Below are 23,396 nucleotides of genomic sequence, written 5' to 3'. Positions count from 1 at the left end.
ATTTAACCAGAGTGAGCAACACTTGCTTTGTGATCATGGAATACTAAGAAGTGGTGAGCATGTTCAAGGAGCTTTAACACTAGAGGGCAATGACAATCGGAGCATTGATGACTAGTTATGCAAAAGCAATACTACTTTTACTACTACCGCTATTAAGCTATTACAAATAATAATAATACGATATAATCATCTACATTAGTAAGACACACATTACAGCTCGTAAACTTTTTTATTTTGAATACCCAGTCATTATGTCCTGTTAATAAAGTAAAGTGTATTGGGGGGGGGGGGAAGGGAGGGAGAAGAATACTCATTTTTACAAAATTTATAAAAGGGGTACACATAGGTCAAAAGTTTGGGAAACACTGGTGTATGAGAAATAACATGTACAAACTTTTAACCCGACAGACAAAAAAAGAGTTGAAATATGCATAGTAAAAGGGGGTTAGCTGCAGAAAATAGCGTGAGGTTTGCTATTCATTTTTTTTTTTTGAAAAATCAATCAAATAAATAAGTATATGTTAATCATATTAAAAGAAACTTTAGTTAATAAAACACATCAAGTTTAAATAATATGTACGAATTTCGCAGTATAAAGTATAACAAGTGCAAAGAAGTTGAATCAGTGCGATTAAATGAAGTGCTTTATTTTTACTTTTCAACTATGCATTAAAAGAAGGATGCAGATTGCAATCGCAAGCATACTGGTGACAATTTGACGTCTGAATAAAGTTCTTGATTAAAAAAAAACTTTTAAGAAATGAAATACTCAAATGTTCTGAATGTTTTCTTATGTATGTTTCACGTATGGTCATCCGAGGGTATTTAACATTTACTTCTTTATTAGACATTGATTAATACTTGTCTTTATTTTTGTAGAGTAATTAAAGAAAAAAGACAATTAGACTAATTGAAAAACAGACAGACAGACAGTCAGATAATTGAATAGATAGATAAATAAATAGATAGATAGATAGATAGATAGATAGATAGATAGATAGATAGATAGATAGATAGATAGATAGATAGATTAAATTTGATTTTATTAGATTACCTTAGAGTACATTACATTAGATTAAAAAGTTGATTAGATTAGATTGGATTCAATTAGATTAGAATAGATTAGGTTAAATTAGATTAGATTTAATTAGATTAAATTAGAATAGATTAGATTAGATTAAATTTATTTAAATTAAATTAAATTAGATAAGATTAGTTTAAATTAGATTACATTTGATTAGGTCAAATTAGATTAGATTAGATTAAATTAGATTATATTAGATTATTTTAGTTTACATTAGACTACACCAGATAGATTGATGTAATATAAAAGTATTCAAACGAGAATTCGTCCAGAATCCTGACCATTGAACAAAAATAATTTTCAATATTTTAATACATAAATCAATATAAATATATTTATACATATATTGTCTTCATTATAACTAGAACGAGACAACGCCTGCGGAGACCAAGATTTCTGCACCTATCAATGTCATTGTGGTGGTTATTGTCTTAAAGGTGATGGACTGTGTCCTCCTAACGTCCAGTGTGATAAAGGCTGGTTTGGACTTCGATGCCAATATAGTAAATATTATTTTAGTATTTAATAATTTAGATCACTGTCATACAGAAAATATAGATGTACGTATTTTTATTAACAATGCAGCTAGAAGTTACTCCAATAATAGCGTTAATTAAGCTAATAAATCAATGATTAAATGACCATTAAAAATTCAGTCAGCTACAACATAATTCGCTTTCTGATTTTGTGTACATAGGCAGATGATGTTAAGCCCATCTTTTTTAAGACAGACAGACAAGGCATCCTAAATATCCCGAATTTTAAATTTCCAATCTTCACATGAATTTTCGGTGGCTGAGTGGTAAAGTGCATGGCTTTCGAACCGAGGGGTTCCACGTTCTAATCCAGGTAAAGACTGGAATTTTTAACTTCGGGGAAAAGTAATTACAGTTGGACGTTATGCTGGCCATTTGACAACCTTATTAACAGAGGGCCACAGAAACAGATGACTTTTAAATCTATATAACTCTTAGTGTATAAAAAGGGGGACTAATTTTACCAAAATTTCAACTCGAGAACTTTATTGTCGTAAAATCGCTCGACCAACAACTGAATCAATAATACTAGGTAATATTTTTCAAGAAAATCTAACTGCATAATTTAAAGATTTACAAAAATATTAGAAAACATTTGTAAAACAATGTTTAGCTATGAAAGTTTCTTAAAAACGTAATTGTAACCTTAAAATGGATTCCTCACTTAAATATACAATTTAAACATGAGATTAATTGACGAAGCTATCCATACATTAATAATAGTCTTTGTTTGAAAAGTAGCAGGCCTATACTTGGAAAACCACTCAAGAGTTAGAAATATTCCTAGCAAATGCGTTTTTAACTTCCGGTTTATTTCGCTCCAGTACTGTAAAACATATCTTCTTTATCAACATTTTAAATTAGAGAAAAAATAATATATAAGTAGATAAGGTTAATTAGCTAGAATTAACGACACCCTGAACATTGAATTTATCGGGTAAATGATGAATGCTGAAATACAGTTGTTGTTTTCTTCAGTAATATTATGCTAGATAATATCATAAAAGAGTTTTTCTAGTAATATTATACTAGATAATAATGTAATAACAGCCATTTTTTTCAGTAATAGCCTACTAGATAAAAATCCAATGACACTTTAATACAACTCAAAATACTAGCCAACACCCCCCCTCCCCCCCCCCCACGAAAACAAATCCTGGCTACGCCCATGCTGTAACGTCATTTGTCTATCTGACTACGTCATTACTTTTACCTTGGCTAAAAACAATGCACAATATATTTATTTGCAAAACTAACATACTCTCTAAACTAAACAAGGTTACTACATTGTCTAAGGAGTTCTCATCTCTAAAGGACCATTAGAAATTTTGAGCGTAAAGTTCATATAGTGTATATTATCGTCGCTAAAAAAAAATAAAAGGCTGCGATAATTGTTATTTCTTGTCCTACCTGTCTACCTGTTCGTTCGTTACGTTTAAAACTCAAAGACTAGAAAAGATTTTAAAATTCCGAATCAACGATATTCTAGAGCTTTGCAAAGATTCGATGCAAAGGTTACTATTTATTTTCTTTAATATGATTGTATTGTTTTTTTTTTTCATTTTCAATATCTAATATTCGTGATAAAAATATTGACACATACATTTTTATCTGCATATCTTTCTTTCTTCTTTTTTACCCTTCGAACGACGCCTCTGAATGTTTAGTCTTCTCTTTTTTTTTTTTTAACGATAAAAGAAGTAACAAGCAAATTTCACCTTTCAGACCTTGAGGTCTAGAGGGCAGCTGATGTTAAGGTCATCTGTTTCTTTCGACAACGGTTAACAAGCAGGGTGTGATGTGGCCAGCACAACGACTAACAGCCTTTACTTTCCCCAACTAAAGTCAGGTACCCATTTGTGTTGGGTGACTAAGGGGCGCCATTCAAAATTCCAGTCTTTACTGAGACTGGAACCCAGGACATTAGGTTCGGAAGCCTAGCGCTTAACCACAACCACATACCCCCCCCCCCCCCATTTGAAAAGTTCCGTATGTTAGATTAAAAAAAATAATTGGATGATTCTCTAAGATTACCAAAGTTGAAGCACGTTTTAAGTCAATCAGCCCCCCCCCCCCTCTTTTTAACGATAACACTTTAAATATTAGAATACTGATAAGTGTGCGTCATTGTTTGTTGTGAATGTTTCTGTGAGAAAGTACGTAAAAAGATGTGACGTAATACACATGATAGTCTTCCACGTCTACTTATACCAACACAAATGGCTGCCTGGTCGTGCGGTTTGCGCGCTGGACTGTCGTTCGGATTTATCGACGGTCGAGGGTTCAAATCCTGCCCGCTCCCATCCCCCGTCGTCCTGCGGGAGGTTTGGACTAGGAAGTAAACTATCTTCAACTCTGAAGGAACATCCGAAACATGTAAAACAAACAAACAAAACAAAGTCTCTGTTTATTAAGTGTTATTATTAATGTCCGCAGTATCTATATATATAATTCTCTCCTTCCCTCAACAGTTTAAACGAGTAGTAAGGAGTAAAGGAAAGATCACTCTGCGGATAGTCAACGAGAAAACAAGAGGGAGGTGGGGGAGAACACGTAGTCACAAAATAGCGGGGCAGGACCGTTGCAATATCACTTTTTTTTTTTTTTTTTTTCTACCTCACGTTAAAAAAAAAAAGGGGGGGGAGTAATCTACTCTGTAGTAACTATCGAGGCGACAGAGCACGCTCAAGAGTTTGGACACAATGGAAAGATCACTCTTATATTTTTGCAACTCGGACGGAAGGAGTTATCCTAGGTAATTTAAGAGTGAAAAAAAGGACTATTTTCGTCTGTAGATTTCAGGAGATTGGTATGAGTTTTCAAAAGATTTTATTAATTTCCGGATATTTCCATGACATTTTCGTATATTTTGCAATTTCAAAAGATTTCCAGGACCTCCTGTTAAATCGACAGGAGGCCTCGGGAAATCTGTTATAAGTTATAAATAAAATGGTTTTATTTAATAATGAATACACCTAAAATTAGCTCGGGTCCTATAAAAGTGCTGGGCCCACTGCGGTCGCATAGGTTGCAGTGGCCTAAGGTTGGCCCTGCAAAATAGCGGTGTATGCTACTCCGCCGGTCGACTAGTTTTATTTATTTCTCTGTGACAACAGAACATGTTTAGGGTAGTATGTGAAATTTAAAACAAACAATTGGATGATTCTCTAAGAGAAGAGAAAATCCAAAATTTAGCACGACTTTAAGTCAATCACATATAAAGATAAACAATATAGACATTTTTTAAACTTAAATTATCCAGAATGAAATTTTTTTTGAAAAGAATTAATTTGTAGAACTAAGATTTTTAATTAAATGAGTGTTCGAAATTTTTTTAAATTAAATATTACTCAAAATGTGGGGGCAATCAAAGAAGTTAATCCACAGGTCCCCAAACGGTGGCAAATTCCTAGCTTCGCCACTGATATTTCGTCTATACAATTTTTGCATGTCTTTTTTTTTTAAATGACAAGCTAATTTGCTACACAGTTAAAATTCTGATTTTAATTGTTAATTTATTTAATAAAAGGATCCGAAATTACAATTTGGGAATTACCGCACTAGACTCAAATGCTTCTTTGTATATTCAGTAAAGTTCCCATTTAAGGCCATGCAATTTTTGAGATAGATGATGTAAAGGTCATCTTTTTCTGTGGCCCACGGTTAACAAGGGTGTAATGTGGCCAGCTCAAAGAGCAACCACCTTTACTTTCCCAAACTAGTTTAAGGTACCCAATAAGAGCTTAACTTAGAGCCCCCCGAAATATCCTGAAATAAAAAAAAAACAAAAAACATATGCGAATAATATTTGCAGAAGATTTGGTGAACGCATTGGATGTAAATCTCACTACCGTACCAGAGAGATCAAACATACAGTGGCTTACAGACGGAAATGATAGAACTTGCAACGACAACATACAACTAAAATTAGTCAAAGTAAATTGGAAACAAACACTATCCGTTCCTTTAACCTGGATAAGGATAGTCGTATCGGACCCAGGTCAGTTTAAATCTTTCAAACTATTATGTATTTTTTTAAAATGAATATGGTTGAACTACAAACTTTAATTTGCTTAATTTGATGTTTTAAAATTTATATTCATGATTTTTTATGTTCTTGATTGTTTTTTTTTATATAAAAGCATCTCTTTTATATCTGGAGCTTCAAGTCGTCAAAGAAGGGGAGAGCAACATATCAAATTGTAACAACGTCAGCTGGTCATTGAGAGACAACATGACGATGGACATACGATGTCATGAGAACATTCAGATCAGCGCGCTGGTTTTAGGTGGAAATCTAACATCTATATGCTCCATGTATATTAATGGAGGTGAGGGATGTTGTGAGTTTATTTAGTATAATCTATCTATCTATCTATCTATCTATCTATCTATCTATCTATCTATCTATCTATCTATCTATCTATCTATCTATCTATCTATCTATATATCTATATATATATATATATCTGTCTGTCTGTCTGTCTATCTATCTATCTATCTATCTATCTATCTATCTATCTATCTATCTATCTATCTATCTATCTATCTATTTGGGAATTTGTTTTTATCCGTACACTATTATATTTGCAATCTTAATAATTCGCCAGTAATCTAATTAATTTAGTCTTGTTCTTTAATTAAAGTGTAGAGTTTAATTTCGACTGTCTAAGTGTTCATGTTTTGTACAACTTCATTGTACTAGGTACAAAAGCTGATACAAAAGATGTTTCATGTTGTGTTTGTGTGAAAGTCGAAACATAAAATGTCTATTATATAATCAAGGCCTTTACGACTATTAAGAAGGAATCACTTGAATAAATATTGGCAAAGGTTATATAAAACGTAATGTTTAAAAAACTAGTAAAATTATCATGTTAAACAAGGCTGTGGTGTAATTCTGTATTCATCTTAAATATTGACACATATTTGGCCATTAAACAAAAAAAGGGATTGTAAATATAATTATTTATTTTACAGTCAAGGACTTACTAGCATTTTTCATTAAATACTTTGAAAGCCTAGGTTTTGACCATCACAATTCTTGTATTTTATTTTCTGTAAGGTTTTAGCTCTTTTAGTGTCCTCCTATGTGTTTGATCTTATCTGGAAAACCTCAGTGGGTCTCAAGGCGTTCTTTTTTTCTCAACATATGATAACTTATACAAACTAATGAAATTGTTGGGAATGTAATTAAAACAGGTACCAATAAAAAATGAAGACTTTGCTTTATCGGCAGATTTGTTTAAATCACTCTTCTATTATTTAAGTTAACAAAACTGATTAGAACATTGTTTCCTTTATTTCGTATTTGTACTTACGAAGAAATTAACAAAAATGTTTCAAAATATGAGCAGTATTTAAGAGTTAATGAATTGCATTGATTCTCTTTTGATGTTGCGCTTAGACAGTTTTACCTGCTCAATTTCCCGTCAAATATATACTATTTTACTCTACTTAGACAAAAACTAAATGTATTTGAAGATAAACAAATATTTGATTATTTAAAAATTAAAACTGGAGTTAGCATAAGATATAAAAACATGGGTCTACAAAAGTATTTTTAGTCTAAAGAAATCCTGTTTATTATTTGTTTGACACAGAACTAGTCAATCTATAGAATGCCTAGGCAAAATAGAGAATGAAGATTCATTTCGTACTTTGCCTAAAAATGCCCGGCATTCTATAGAATGGTTAAGTATTAAATACAATGTCTGCATTCCGCACTTTGCTAGTAACATTCAGTCGAGAAGCGGCAATCCATTATTATAGAAATGCGATGAATGCTTCGGCTTTAGCTATGATCAAACGATGTCGCCAACACAGCAGATATTCCTACAGGCTCTGCTAGGGGGTAGCATTGTATGCTGGAAGGTGCTTAGGGGTTGCCTACTCCTGATTTTTCTTCAGGGCTAACTCACGAAGCATTTCTCATGTTACGGTATAGCTTCGAGGCAGCAGAGGTTAAAATTCAGAGTTATGTAAAGTAATACTAATTTCATCCTAAGTCTTGTATAATTTCTTGCATATAAGCAAACATTTTTACATGTCTTTTGTACTTACTTTTAGTGTAGCTATTTCATTATTTAGTGTGTATTTAAATACTTTTTTTTTTGGTTACGAAACACTAGGAAGGAATGTAGCGTACAGACAGAATGCTACACAATCATCAAACTTTTCTCTTCATAATCTCGCCAGTGCTGCTGTTGATGGAAATACAGACACCAACTTTGATGGCAATAGCTGCAGTCATACAAAGACTGAGGCGTCACCTACGTGGAACGTAAGTTTGCAGAGTAATTACGTCATCAGCAGATTGGCTATTTTTAACAGAGGTACTTTCTAAGTAAAGGGGCATGATGGTCGAGGGGTAAAGAGCTTCTCATTTTAACCGAGGGGGGTCTCGGGTTTTGAATCTCGGTGGGATTTTGAAATTCAGGATTCTGAAAACTGTAATCAGTCGGTACCTGTCATTAGAAAGGAAAAGAAAAGACGTTTGGTCGTTGTGCTAGACACACCCTCGTTGACCGTAACTCATAGAAACAGAAGACCAAGACCTTTACATCATCTGCCCTAATGATCGCATGGTCTAAAAGGGTACCATTTACCTTTTATCTTACTTAATAGGTACCTGTAGAAAAAAATGACATAAATAAAAAGAAAGACAAGAAGCTTTGCTTCCGATCTGAAGGATCTAGGATCCTAATCCTGGTGAATGCTTAACACTTCCGGATTTGTTTTAGGAAATACATAAGTTCAACCTATTCTAATGGGGGCCATACATTTGTTGAAGAATAATTAAAAACATATGGTCGTTGTGCTGGCCACACGACACTGTCTTTAATAATCAGCTATGTAACCATGTATGCGATGGAAACTTAATTTTAAACAATTAAATTACTATGGCACAATTTCCGAGACAGTATATAATTTAAGAATCTACAATATGGCCCTTTGGTAACATTCACTGGTACGATCTGCGTTTCAAATTCGAAAAATAAATTCTTCACATATTTGCATAAATAATGATAAGATTTGATGGATGGTTCACTAAACGTTTACAATAAAAATCAGTTTAACTTGCATAGTGAGATCATTTATGTTAAATCTAGGGTACTGTATAAATGTATTTATACTAAATCTAACAATAACAAGATTACAAAGAGAGTTTGTGTGGCGAGTTTGTGTTGCCACACAAATTCAGAGGCGGCCCCCGTGGGAGACGGATCCCTGTCGGATCCACATATTCGCAAGGAATATTCAAGACGTGATTTTGTTTTGATTGTTAAAAGTATTAATGTTTCAAAGATTCATTTGGCGTTGTAAAAATATTTTTTTTAAATGTAAAATCTCCCTCTGGTCGACAGAGGATGGCACCGAGCAGGGTATGAAACCGAGACCGAAGAGATAATCAGTCCTGCGCGCTAACCGCACGACAAGACATTGCTCTTAACCTAATGACAAACTGGTTACAAACTAATAGCCTATTATTGATAATATACCTACACATTACGGAATGACAACTACCAGATATGTACAATATGTCAGAAGAGCGATTTTAGATAATCTTTTGGTAATGAGCATTTTCATTTAAATTGAACAAGAATGAGGATGTAGATCTACCAAAATTAAACTTCTAATTTAGCAGTCTCTATATCTATATCTACTAGATCTAGATCTAAAATATATATTTGGGATATTGAAGATGTAATTTAGGTAAAATTTATGTAAAAAAAAACACACTAGATAATCAATTAATAGACTAATTGCATTAAATTTTAAAATACTAGATTAGTTTTAGTATTTTATAACATTGCAATATTGACATATTGACAATCTAGACTTTAGAAATAAAAATCTACACTTTAAGTCTAGAAATTAAAATTATAGATCTTGATCTAGTCTAAATCATGGCTGTCTGGTAGTGTGGTTTGCCTTGCCCGCTGGACTGTCGTTTGGATTCATCGATTTCCCAGGTTAAAACCATGCCCACTCCCATCCCCCGTCGTCCTGCGGAAGGTTTGGACTACAACTCTGAAGGAACATCCAAAAACATGTAAAACTACAAACTTTCTGAACTAGACAAAGAAATTCTAGATCTAGATTCTACAATGATTTTAATTAAAACTTATATCTAAATCTAGTTTTAAAAATCTAGCTCTAGTGTAAAACAATCTAGATCTAGTGTAAAAAATCTAGATTAGATCTAAATTTAGCTATTATGTCTTTTTAAAATACGAGTCACATTATGAGGTTTAATAAACATTACTATACCGAATTGTTTTAGCATTTCATTTAAAGAATTTTAAAATCCACTACGTCACACGGCCTATAAGTGTAATATTAGTCATTTATGCGATTTCAAACAATCATTTGACATAATTTATTTTTTATAAATCAATATCCGGAACAACTTTATAGTTAATAAAATATAAATCAGTATGGATATTTTTATTTAGCATTTATATACCTAGAATTGGGCTCGATGCGTTAACTGTGCGCCTTAAGGCAAACCAATTCCTAGATATCCCCTCCCCAGTGGTCCACACATGAGATTGGACCAAAGCTCTCTGAGCATGCTATAAGCATGAAAATAGATTTAGTCTATCGCATTGATGTATGCATGTATAGATGCATCTCTCTTCTAAAGTATCTTTTTTGCTGATTCCATTTTTATTAGCGGCCCCTCTAATGGGAAAAGCCGCAATTAGGTTTGTGCAAATTGACTTTTCGTCCGTCTGTCACACTCAAAAACTAGCAGAGAAATGAAAAATATTATTTTACCACGCGATGCAGCTTGAAAAGTTTAGGTGCAACGGCTACTTTTGGTTTTCTAAAAGCAAAACGTTTAATTTATAAAATTAATTATGCTATCCATTTTTTCATAAAAATACACGAATTCCAAAACAATAAATAAAATGTAAGGGAGATAATGTAAACAAAGAACAACCATTATTGGTGTATTTTCAGCATCATGTGGTCAAATGTATTTATAAAATATATAACAAATATAAATATAAGTTAAAGGTGTTTTTTTTTTTTTCTGATCAAGTAGATGCTAAAAATAAAAGAAACCATTTATGTTTGTTTATAAAGGCCAAGAATGCACATTGAATGTAAATATCACGCACATTTTTTATAATTTACTTTTTATACTGCGACTTTCGTGCAGTAGCGTGACAAGCAGCGTCAAGTATCAGTACTAATCAGTTCCCTCATAATTTTTTAAATAATCAGATTTTATTTTTTATTTATTTTTTGTCAAGTGCCCCCATCAGAATAAAAGATCCTTATTTTTGTGCGTTTTGTCGTAGACGTCACATGGAATGAATTCTTTATATGAAATGTTAATAGGAACTCGATGCACTAATGTTTATTTAACCTCGCCAAAGTTCTCGTATAGATAAAGACATTTTTAGTCTAACTAAACCTAGCGACGTAAAGGATTTTTTTTCCTTTGACATCATGTGGAATGAATTCTCTTAAATGAAATTTAATAAGAATTCGGTGCACTAATGTTTATTAAACTTTGCGAATGTTTTCGTATTGATAAAGACATTTTTAGTCTAACTAGGTCTTTGACGTCATATGGAATTAATTATTTAAAGGAAATGCTACTAGAACTAGCTACATTTATATCTAATCTATATTTTTTACTCTAGATCTAGATTTTGTTTACACTAAATCTATATTTTTTTTACACTAGATCTAGATTTTGTTTACACTAAGTCTAGATTTTTTACACTAGATCTGGATTGTTTACACTAGATCTAGATTTATATTCTAATTAAAATCTTTGTAGATTATAGATCTAGATATCTAAATATTTTTTCCGAATGTCTAGATCTATATATTGCAATGTTATAAAATATTAAAACTGATCTATTATATTTAGAGTTCATGTTGTTTTCAGCCTATTGATAGATTATCTAGGCTTTTTTTATTTTACGTAAATCTTATCTAAATTATATTCAAATTATTAGTTTCGGTAGATCTACATTCTTATTCTAGTTCCATTTAAATGAAAATGCCAATAGCTTTGTTGGTAACTGTGCTGGGACATCGAGCAGATGTTGTCGAAGTAAAAGCTCGATACCTGTTCTTTTCTATTATTTTTTTAATTACAAAACAATGCCAAAAGATTGTCTAAAATCGCGCGTCTGACATATTGTACATATTCGGTAATTGTCATGCTGAAATGTGTAATATATCTCTTTATCATTAATAGGGTACTAGTTTTTTATTAAGTTAACAGCAATGGTTGGTCGTGGGGTTAACGGACTGGCCTGATTATCTCAAAGGTCCTAGGTTCATAGCTGCTCGATGCCATCTCCGTGATTGATCGGAAGGTTTGGACTATGATTTATATTATCTTTAACTTAAAAGGAAAATACGAAAAATATAAAATATTTTACAGTAAAAAATGAGTCTTTAAAACATTTATACTTTTGACAAAACAAAATCAAGTCTTGAAACTTGCAAATAGGCGGATCCTATAGGGATCTGACAGGGCCCCTCTGAGTTTGTGTGATAACACAAACTCTCTTTGTAACCTTGTTTCAGGTGACTCTAATTCCCAACGACTCGATGGTTTTCTTGTTCGAACCTTTGATAAGGACAACAATGTTATAGGATTCTACAAAAACAGAACTATGAGTTCTCAAAGAATCTACTACATCAATCTAAATGGGAGCGTGAATCTTCCAGTGAACCTATTATCTATAAGCCTGGAAGGCACAGACAGAATATTAACTCTGTGTGAAGTGGAGGCTTATGGAGGTATGTTTAAATGACAACAATGTCTAAATTGTAATTTATTCAAGGTTTTCATTAATATCCGAACTTTATAAATGCTTGACGTCCTAAATGGGGGAAAATTAATTCCGCGGTAATGTAGACTATGTGTCCTAAGTAACGCATACATTGTCCTATTTTACTCAGGCAAAGCCTATCTTGCCTTGGGTTAATTTAAGTTCATTTTTGTTATTTCAATGAAATAGTGTAATAAAAAATATCAATCAATCAGAGAATCAACCAAATCAGATAACAATAAATCTGAGAATAAATCAAACAGAAATAAAAATTTATCAATCAGTAAATCAATCAATAAAAGAATCAATCAATTAGAGAATAAACCACTCAGAATATAAGCCAATCAGAGAATCAATTAATCATAAATTCAATTAATCAGAAAATCAAAAACTCAGAGAAGCGTAAGAATTATTATGCACCTCGTAGTATTTTGAATGTCAAATTCAGACTTACAATAATAGTGATAGTGTTGTAACTAGAGATGAGAATCGAACCCAACTTTTAAAGTTCGGGTTCGGTTCGGTTCGGTCAGATTTAAGTTCGGGTTCGGTTCGGTTCGATGATGAGTATAGTTCGGGTTCGCTTCGGTCAGGTCCAAAATTCGGGTTCGGCTCGGTTCTATGTTATGAAATTATGTAATAGCGAAATTAAGTTATTAGGCTTAATGAAATGTATTAGTTAAAACACTTTCATTTGAATTTTTCATAAAACAAATACTTTGCAACATATAATTGGCCTATGGGCAATACTCATTCCAAAATAATGTTGCCTTCCTAAATTTCAAGGGTTGTAAAAAATTTCTTAATGAGTCAGTTTCACACACCTATATATAGTAGGCCTATGGTCAGTTTTTTTTCGAAACAGTATTGCATGGGGTTTAATTCCGGGCGGGACGCGGCGCTAATCGTATTCTAAACTTTTTCTAACAGTAAGAAGAGAGAATTTTTAAAAAGCTAATATTTATGTTTTCTTTCAGAACGCACGATTCATCTTATTTTTTTTTTAAAGTCGAGGGCCATATTAAATCTAGTAATAAAGAGGCAGCCCTGGCCAATAGTATTATGCGAGGGATATTATAGGTAATTATGGGTGGTCATGGAAATAGATCATACAACAATTAAAACTAGCCATCTATTTTTCGATTTTTTTCGATTGTATACCTGGCATGTAAAAGTTGGACCTAGCTTCCAACATTGACGGCAATGGATAACGACGAGTCTTTCATGGGCTTTGGATAATGGAATCATTAGAATTAAAATAAAATAGTTAAGTATTTTTAATTAATTATATTATTAAACCAAAAAAAAATGATGTAGAAATTGCAAAGTTAGTTCGGTTAAGATAAGGAGGGTTCGGTTCGGTCATAAGTGAGGTTCGAGTTCGGTGCGTTAGGTTCGAGTTCGGTGCGTTCGGTTCGGGTTCGGTTCGTTTCCCATCTCTAGTTGTAACGTATGATGTTGTCTGTTTTCAATGCCAACACTAGCTAATCAGAGGGCGTCGTATGCTAAAAAGATGCACACAAGAATTTATCTAAAGCCATATTTGTAATTATGACCACACAAAACTAATAGCGTCTTTTCCCCTTTTGGGGGCCGCTAAAAACTTTTATCTGTCGTCCTGGTTTTTTGGTCACTTCTGTGAAAGGAGTAGTTGCTATTTTTTTAAAATGTAGATCTACAAACAGCAAACTACAAACTTCAAAATACAATTTACAATCGCTAGCTATTTACAGGCACGTAATTACATAAAATAACGAAATCTATTTTTTTACAAGAATGTCCTGCAAGTTTTTGGAGTCTACCTTGTAGTCAGCAATGTCCTACCTCGTGTCCTTACGATTGTGATAGAGACACTGGAGAGTGTAACTCTATATGTATTGAACACAGCAACCCACCGCATTGTGATGCAGGTATTGACGTTCTCAGTTCGATAAAAACATTGCCTATTTACTATTATTAAAGAAAAAGTAACCTTAGTATTTCAAGTATTTATAAACTTTGTTGGTCTCTGTGGTGGAACAGGTGCTTTTAATTGTAAAGTCCCTTTAATTATAAAGATTTTAATAGTAACATATGTACAAGGCTAACATTTATATACAAGCAACTCCACTAGATGTTTTTTTCCCTTCTCTTTGTTTACAACACACACTTCCCGGTTTCCAGCCCACTACTGACGAGTACACCATCTTGACCGTGTGTCACGCTTGGCCACACATGCCATATAGTAGCCTAACAGTCTTTTTAAAAACACTTAATATAGGCCTACTAAATATTTAAATATTTTTGCAATAAATTTTAGCATTACACATTATTAATTCCTGGTAAAAACACAACTAATTAACATCCCATTGTCATTGAATTCTTACACGGGAAAACATTCGGAGACTATTATGATATATATCTGTATATGTAATTCTCTACGTCACCCAACAATGCGGGACAAGACTCGCTCACGCCGACTCTCCAACCCTCGATGAAAAAGTCATGGGAAGATAACTCTTTTATTTCTGCAAGTCAGACTAGTTATTTCACGCAACGTTTGCGGCGGTAGAGAGCGCGGCTTAGAAAAGAGAGGGGTGGGGAGAACAAGTATTTTTCTCTGTATATATAATATCTACGTTTTCTATCCTTCCACGGTCACTAAATAGCTGCGTATGCTAGGCCTCGAATCGGCACGTAGTTACGGTTTGTTTATAGCTGTTCACCTTTAGGGGGAAAAGCCATGTGTTAACTGTTGCAGTTTGTCAGAGTTTCTGTACGACTTTCATACGTGGATCTCAAAAAAACTAGAAGAGCTTTTAGAAAGATGTTTCACAATATTTTGTAGCATACTAGACCTGTATGAAAAATGAATACTTTTTGATCTTAAGAAAGCGAGCCGTTATTTTTTATTAAATATTTATGCAACCCATTTTTTGTTTTACTTCATAGAAAAAAGAAGTCACATCTTTTAAAACAAACATAGAATTATTGGAGGTACTTTTTGAAGGCAACAATTATACGTATATTTTTGTCAACAAAAATTATGATATAAAAATATGTGAAATACATATGTCGATGGGGTAGAGGTTATAAACAAAACAGTTAACAAACCATTTATCTATAAATAATAACCAATAACTCTAACAGTATTTTGTCGTTATCCTTTTTGTATTTATAAACATACTGTTATGTACATGAGGTGATAGATGCAGTTAAATCACTGTTTCATGTAAATAACCGTAAATTATATTATTTATAAGAAATCGCAGCCCTTAATAGTTTTCTAAAATCTACATTGTTGGACTAACATAATTATATACTAATAAGCTTCTTAACAATTTAATATGATAGAGTATATTTAGCACCACTATTCGACTTGCTATCTGGACGTTAAATTGCATCTAAGGTACTGTAGCGGGTCTATAGTTTGTGATTTGATCATTATCAATCTAAGGCCATAACACTAAATGCGTCTGTATATTTAGGCCAATGTATTTTAGACTTTGTTGCGAATCCAATATGCAAACGTAGGCGTTACTAATTAACTTGATTTGTCCAACTCCTCGAAATTTAAACAGCTAATATCTTTAATACAAAATGGGTTACAGTCTAGTCAATGTTTCTAGAAGATGACTCTTGTAAGGGGCTACCCAATTAATTTAAAAATATACATACTATACAGATCATCTTTTTACTAGACAGTCCGTTAACTATTGTTTACTGCTTCCCCAATGAAGTGATTCAATGGTTATCCTATTTCTATATCTGTTTTAAACTATAAAAGAGCTGTACGACCCCATCAATATTATTTTTCTACAGCCTGCAGGATTGGTGAGTGGGGCATAAACTGTGGCAATAATTGCAGTAGCAGATGCGCCGAAGTCTCGTGTGACGTTAAAACTGGACAGTGTGACCAGGGATGCCAAGGATACAGTGACCCACCTTATTGTGAAACTGGTAAAATAATTGTATATTTTGTAAAAACGAAAAGTTGTCTCCCTTATAGTCTTCATATTATGGAAAATCGCTTTTGAGTCAGAATAGCATAGGCTACTTGTTTTTAAAAGAGGTATTCGCATCGGTCTTAATATCCTATATATTAATGAGAAGAGGGGGCCTCTGGTGGATAGTTGACCAGGTGCGAACAGTGAAAGACATGTGACAGAAGGAAGTGTATCTTTACAAAGCTTATATTAACTCATTCTGTCTGTCTGTTGACTGACTGACAGAAATCTTGCACACGTTATTTCTCCCACATTCATTCTCGGATCATATTGAAACTTTGGATAATTATTCATTGGCACAAACAACAAATGAATCATTAAAAAAAGAATCAATTAGTAATTAATCACTAGTGATTTATTAATAAATCATTCAGATTTTACATATACTGCTAAATATGTATTTGTTCATCCCCTCTCTCTCTGTCTATCTCTGTCTATCTCTCTCTCTCTGTCTCTGTCTCTCTCTGTATATATGGCCTCCTTCAGTCGCGAAGCGACTATGGATCATCTCATGGAAATGGGATGAATGCCAGGGCATTAGCTGTGGTCGGAACGATGTCGCCCACACATCAGTTCCCCCACTCCACGCAGCTGATGTATCCAAAGGAACGGCAGTGTCGATACAGTTTGGGGTCAGCGGCGTCGCAGGTTCTGCCAGAGGAGAAGAAAAACTCTGAATATATATATATATGTACATATGTGTCTGTGTATTTAATATATATATATATACATAAAATAAAACCTTTATTTCTCTATTCTCAGAATGCATGACAAGAATCTATGGAACAAATTGTACCTCCAATTGCTCCTCTGCTTGTTTGTATGGTGAATGTGATCCTCGCACCGGCCACTGTTACAATTGTTTTCCTGGTTTTCATGGTTACTTCTGTGAAAGGAGTAGGTTTGATTCCCTTAATCTAGATATACAAACAGTAACCATTCACATCCTTAGTATTACAATACCTAGTCACTCTGTCGGTATGTCTGTCTGGTAAAAAAAAAAGTTTGAACTCGTTGTTTATCCACTCTTGGATCAAGTGGAAACTTAGCACCATTATTCATTACCAAAGACAATACATGTCTACATTAAAAAATTAACCAATGAGTCAAGTAATAGTGCTAATTAATTAGATGTTTGACTCCAAGAAGGGAATTAAATCCTTTAGTATTCAAAGATGTGGCTCAACAATTAGGTTTTCATTCACTGAAGGAATTGTATGCGTCATTTCTTCTACACCCATTCTCAGGTCAAGATGACACTGTCAACAATTATTATTATACCAACAAAACATAATAAAAAAATAATTACCAAATTCGTTTTTTTTTTTAATTACTGGTAATTAATTATTATTTATTTAAAAAATTGGAAACAATTTCTACATTATTGAGAGATACAGTTGTAAACGAAGAGTTGAACCCCTTAGATAATACATTTTTTAAAATATATTTTTATTCATTTAATTACAGTATGATTTTATTTCGTATAGCGGAAACTAGGGTGAAAGTAGCACATCAGAACGCTTATAGCCCACTATGACACGTTAAGCACACCATATCATTGTTTAGCACAATTAAAACACACTCAACACACAATATCACATTTAACACATTAGAACACATTTAGCACACAATATCGCATTTAGCACATCGGCACACATTTAACAAACAACATCACTTTTAGCACATCGAAACACATTTAACACACAATTTCACTTTTAACACATCGGAACACATTTAGCAAACCAGATACTAGTACACGAGAAGTTATTTGTCACATCAGAAAACCTTTTGCAGCTCAGAATAAACTCTGCCACAATATTACAAACTTAGCACACATAACACACATAACTCATCAGAATACATTAACGGAACCATTATGCATGTAATACGCCAGAACAATCTTTGATTTTAGTAAATAATTAAAGTTTATTTTGAGGTTGTCTTAAATTACATAACTGTTTACCTAGGACGTAGCAACTTATGTTACCATTGTTTAAGAAATGTCTGTGGTCTAAAAGAAGTCATGACAGGCCGAAACATTATCTGTGTACAAACGAAACCCGTTAAAAAAAATCGAAGACAAAGCCAATCAAATATAAATAATAAAGAGCAAGCGATACTATCACTAAGAACTAAGAAGTAAAGTAATGGGTTGGTGTTTATGGCCAACGTTTACTCAATCAACGCTGATCAATCTTATCATGGTGCCCGGGTAGAAATAGTCGTTAGAGGAGACAATGAACGCAATTATGAAGCAAAAAAGGTTCCACCGTTGTGTGTCTAATGACCGTAATCATTGCATTAGTGGGTATGGAAGAAAGCCTCATAAAAAAACAAAAACAACTATTTACACAGCATTACTCGATGTATTGATGTACGTTCGCTTGGCTGACGTTGTGAAAAGAAGAAACTTAGGGGAGTTTTTAGGGCTACGAGTCTCAGACTAAACTTTTGTGACAATAACTCAGAAGAAGAAGAAGATAGAGGACGCATATTAAAGAAATCAAAACGACCAAACCAATTTCTGTCAGTAATTTCTATATAGAAGTCTTCAACTGGTTCGACCTTATGACATCTTGGTTAAGAATTTTAGAACATATTTGAACACTGAAAATGTGTGTATTGTTATAAACCTGGTGGTGGCACAAACGGGGGTAGTGGTGTGTGTGTAGTCAGCCGACGCATATCGCCCCAGGCCAGCGCTAGACGAGCGGTCAACCGTGACGAGTTACGACTGTCAGCCGAGACGAGTGTCAACACGGCGGTTCGGGAAGGATCGACGGCGGTCCGGGAAGGATCGACGTCGTGAACAGAGCTCAGGAGCGTCCCGAGAGTTGTAGTCATCTGACCACCTAGAAACGTCGAGCGGCGTTCTGTCCGGTTCGAGAAGGCCAGTAGGGACCCTATATAAGAGCGGAGGTGTCGCAGTCAAGACGGTTCACGGCAGGGGTTCAGAGCCCGGTTCACTACATTCCGGTCGACTACAGCACAGCTCAGCGGTGTGGTTCTGTACGGAGCATTACGACGGTTCAGTGCGGAGTACTGTCAAGTACAGTTGAGACGGCTGGCGTCTTGATCTTGGTCTGCGATCGAGTCCGACACAACGAGCCTAGTGTGTGAAGTCAGTCCTGAACTGTTGAACCCAGTGCAAGCCCAGAACGAGATGGAGAGGCCAGTGCAAGAGTCGATACTGCGGAACGGTGTTATTGGAGAGATATTTGTTATCGCAGAGCTATTTGTACTGTTCTACGTGCTGCCAATTGTACAGTATTGGCTGTTGTTTATGGACATTAAACCTTTACGTTATTTTGGAGCCCTGACTTGTCAAGTTCTTTAAGTTGGTGGTGTATGGTGCAGTTTGCAGAGAGCCTGGATAGTGAGATTTGTAACAGTATTTATGAATTTCTATTTAAAAAAATATTCATTAAAGATTAACTACGTCTTTTTTTACAGTAATGTTTATTTGGTTCATCTTAGTTCATCTCGGGTCTCTTGTATTTTAATAACTATATTGTATATTTCTCTCTCTCTCTCTCTCTCTCTCTTATATATATATATTCATCATCATTCCTTTGGGTTCCTCATGGAACATAGGGCCTCGACAAAAACACGCCACTTTCCACGGTCTCTTGCTAGTTTTTTAATGGCTTCCCAGCTTCATCTAGTACACTGCGTCGCCATGTTGTTTTTGGTCTTGTTCCCTGGGGGTTCCATTCTAAGGCCTGTCTAGTTCAGTTGCTGGTAACTTTTCTAAGTGTGTGACCAATCCATCTCCACTTCCTCTCTAAGATCTGCACTTCTGTATTTTTCTGTCCACTCATCTCCCAAAGTTTGGTGTTTTCTACTTTGTCATACCAGTGTATTTTTAGGATATTTCTCAGGCATCTGTTGATGAAGGTCTGTACTTTTTTTTGTTGTAGCTTCCGTTGTTCTCCATGTTTCAGAACCATACAGTAGGACAGCCTTGACATTAGAGTTAAAGATTCTTAATTTAGTCTTGTTTGAGATGTGAGAAGATTTCCAGGTTGGTTTTAGCTGTGTAAATGTCTGACGCGCTAGATTTATACTGCGCTTAATGTCTTCATCTGTTCCACCTGATATACTGACTACACTTCCAAGGTATGTAAAATTATCTACTTAATCTATGGTCTGAGAATCCAGTACTTTGTCTCCAATTTGTTTGTTGTTTACTTTAAGTACTTTCGTTTTTTGGTGGTTTATTTTGAGGCCTACTCTTTTTTTCTACTTCGCTTAAAGCTGTGACCTTTTCTTGCATAGTTTGTGTGATAATAGGGCTATGTCATCAAGGAATCCTAGATCTTTCAGCTTTTTAGAATCTATCTGAACTGTAATGAGACATTACGGATCACCAAATAAAATAATAACCATAATCAAAAACCTTTATGATGGTTTCACCTGCCAAGTAACCCACTGTGGCAAGCTGTCAGAGGAATTTCCAGTCACAACAGAGATGTCTTCTTTCACCACTCCTGTTCCTTCTTGTATTGGATTGGGTCACAAAAGAAGACTACTCTAACTCAGGGAAAGGAATTCAACGGACTCTCTCTCTCTCTCTCTCTCTGAGAGAGAGAGAGAGAGAGAGATAGAGAGAGATTGTTGTTGTTTTGTTTCACGTTCTGCCTCATTAGTCTCCATTTATTTCTATGTAGTGCTTCTATTGGACATATGAATGTATACATTTAAGGATGTGGTTTGTACTTTGGCGAAGATTGTTTAGTGTAAATACTTAGAATTGAACTATTTAATGTCCATTTTGCCGTGATAATCTTTAAACATGATACATTTGGGCTCAACAATATTTCAACGTTTTACGGAAACTTTCTGTAGTATGTTTAAAAATGTATTCATTTAATTATTTGGCATTAAATTATCTACACTTTTCATACAGAAATTTTCAATGTCGAGCTGATCAGTTTTGGAATGGGATACGCAGCTTGCAGCGGACTTACCATTGTTGTTATTTTAGCCTTAGCTCTGAGTAGGACCATCGTTTGCCAATGTAATGCAAGGTCAAGGCTAGAGCCTGTTCAACATCATACTGACCTCCAACAGGACATATGTCACGATACTGATCAAAGGGAGATAACAGGTTAGAAATCAAAGAATTTTTATTAATCAATGTCTTATGTTGAACAATTAAGTATTTTGTTCAATTCTAAGTGTTTAATCACAATTTCCTCATAGTCTGTGACGAGATGTTTAAATATTTATTTTTGGCTCGTTGTTAAGGTCTAGGGGTAATTAATTTATTTATCTCGCTAACATATACCAAGTTACTTAACAGGCACACGGCAACTAACAGTAGGAACAGACCAGTATATTAGATATACGGTATCAAATAATTCAATGTCTGAAAGTTAACAAAAGATAATTGATTTTTTAAAAAATAACCGTGAAGTAAAATGGATGCATTAATGTATAAGATAATTGCTCATCATGGATTGCTAATTAACAAGTGAATGATAGAGTGTTCCTATGTCTTGACTACTTATATTTCTTAGCTGCTGGCCCGTTGAGTCTTCTCCTGGCGGTCGTAGGACTGGCACTCAGAAGGATGAGTCATCCGGCTCAGTCTTAAGAAGTCGGCTCGGGATGTCCTCTATGCTGTAGGCAAGCTGGCTCTAGGGTTAGGCCACTGCACAGGGTTGGTGCTGCAGACTAAGTTCGTAGCAGTTATTGTAGAATGATCTCTCGGCTGTGGTCTCTAGCTCGTAGATGGCCGTGCTAACTCACACCAGTTTATCTTCTGTAGCGAAGGCTGCTTTAAGCAGTCTGCAGTGGGCAGTAGCTATTGGGCAGTGGACAGTTTAGGCCGGGTACTGTGAAGATGATACTGGGCAGTAGGCACTGTGGACACTGGGTAGTAGGCACTGTGGACACGGGCAATATTCTATAGCCAAGGACAGTATGCAATGCCCTTTGATAACATGCATGTAATTGGGAGGGGGGGCGGTATCTGGTGTGGTCGGCTCCGGTAACATTATAAGGATAGATATGAATGAAAATCATCTGGCATTTCACATTGGTACCATATAGAATTATAGATGTTTTGTATACATCTATTCAATGTAAGAATGTTTGACGATTGTAGTAAAGAGTTGTTCTAATAATGTAAATTTCATGTTTTCGATAATTAATTTTGTGTATCTCTAAGTAACAAAAAAAAATGTTGTTTAGTTTACTAAATTATTTTAAAATATAGTGGTAATATATTAAATTATATTTTTTTATTGATCTATCTATCTATCTATCTATCTATTTGTCTATCTCTCTCTCTCTATCTCTCTCTCTCTCTCTCTCTATTATATATATATATATATATATATATATATATGTATATGTGTGTGTGTTGGGTTACTTGTTTAATGGACAATATAGTTCACAAAATTTATTTACAAATTTTGTTTGCAGAATATGACGATGCCATAAGTGAACCAAAATACTGCAACTACACAAGATCAAATGTACCAGAGATAAATATTCATGAATATGAAACTATTACCTAATAAAATGTATATTATCATCTTTAAACATGTGTTTTATATAAAATCTTCTCTTATAAGATACAGACGTTACTTCGAAAAGGAAGATGCTTACGTCCTTCGCATGTCACTATGTCAATTTAGTAGTACATTTAAACTGTGCCAAGTCATCGGTTTCCCTGACTTATGCAACCCATTTTAACTCTAATAGCATTAAGGAAGAAGGAGAATTTGTACAAATTTGTCTTAGAATATGGAACAACGAATGTGCCTTTATCTTTGTGTCTTTCTAAGTATTTTATTACATTTGTTGAATGATCCATTAAGAATGTATGAAAGATATTTTATGGAAAACATTTTCAAAATGAAGAAAATAAGCTATTGTAAAACAACAACCAGCAATTGAACGGTTTCTTTCACGTTCTATTTCTTTTAAATGCCATTGTACATGGGGTTCTTCAGTTCTCCAATCTAGT

At 34.1% G+C, this 23,396-nt stretch overlaps 1 protein-coding gene across 1 annotated transcript; it reads left to right on the top strand.

Moving 5' to 3' along the window:
* The first annotated feature begins 1,458 nt into the window (after positions 1-1,458).
* On the top strand, positions 1,459-22,944 carry LOC106059266 (uncharacterized). Its single transcript, XM_013216842.2, has 10 exons — positions 1,459-1,587; positions 5,435-5,620; positions 5,763-5,951; positions 7,752-7,955; positions 12,184-12,399; positions 14,207-14,341; positions 16,233-16,370; positions 17,180-17,314; positions 21,327-21,527; positions 22,850-22,944. The coding sequence occupies exons 3-10, from the start codon at positions 5,855-5,857 to the stop codon at positions 22,942-22,944; spliced, it is 1,221 nt and encodes a 406-aa protein (XP_013072296.2). The 5' UTR covers positions 1,459-1,587; positions 5,435-5,620; positions 5,763-5,854.
* The last annotated feature ends 452 nt before the right edge of the window (positions 22,945-23,396 follow it).

The sequence above is a fragment of the Biomphalaria glabrata genome, chromosome 5, assembly GCF_947242115.1.
Source record: "Biomphalaria glabrata chromosome 5, xgBioGlab47.1, whole genome shotgun sequence".
In the NCBI taxonomy this organism is placed as follows: domain Eukaryota; kingdom Metazoa; phylum Mollusca; class Gastropoda; family Planorbidae; genus Biomphalaria; species Biomphalaria glabrata.
Note: the sequence above shows the minus strand (reverse complement) of the source record. Positions and strands in the feature narration are given on the sequence as shown.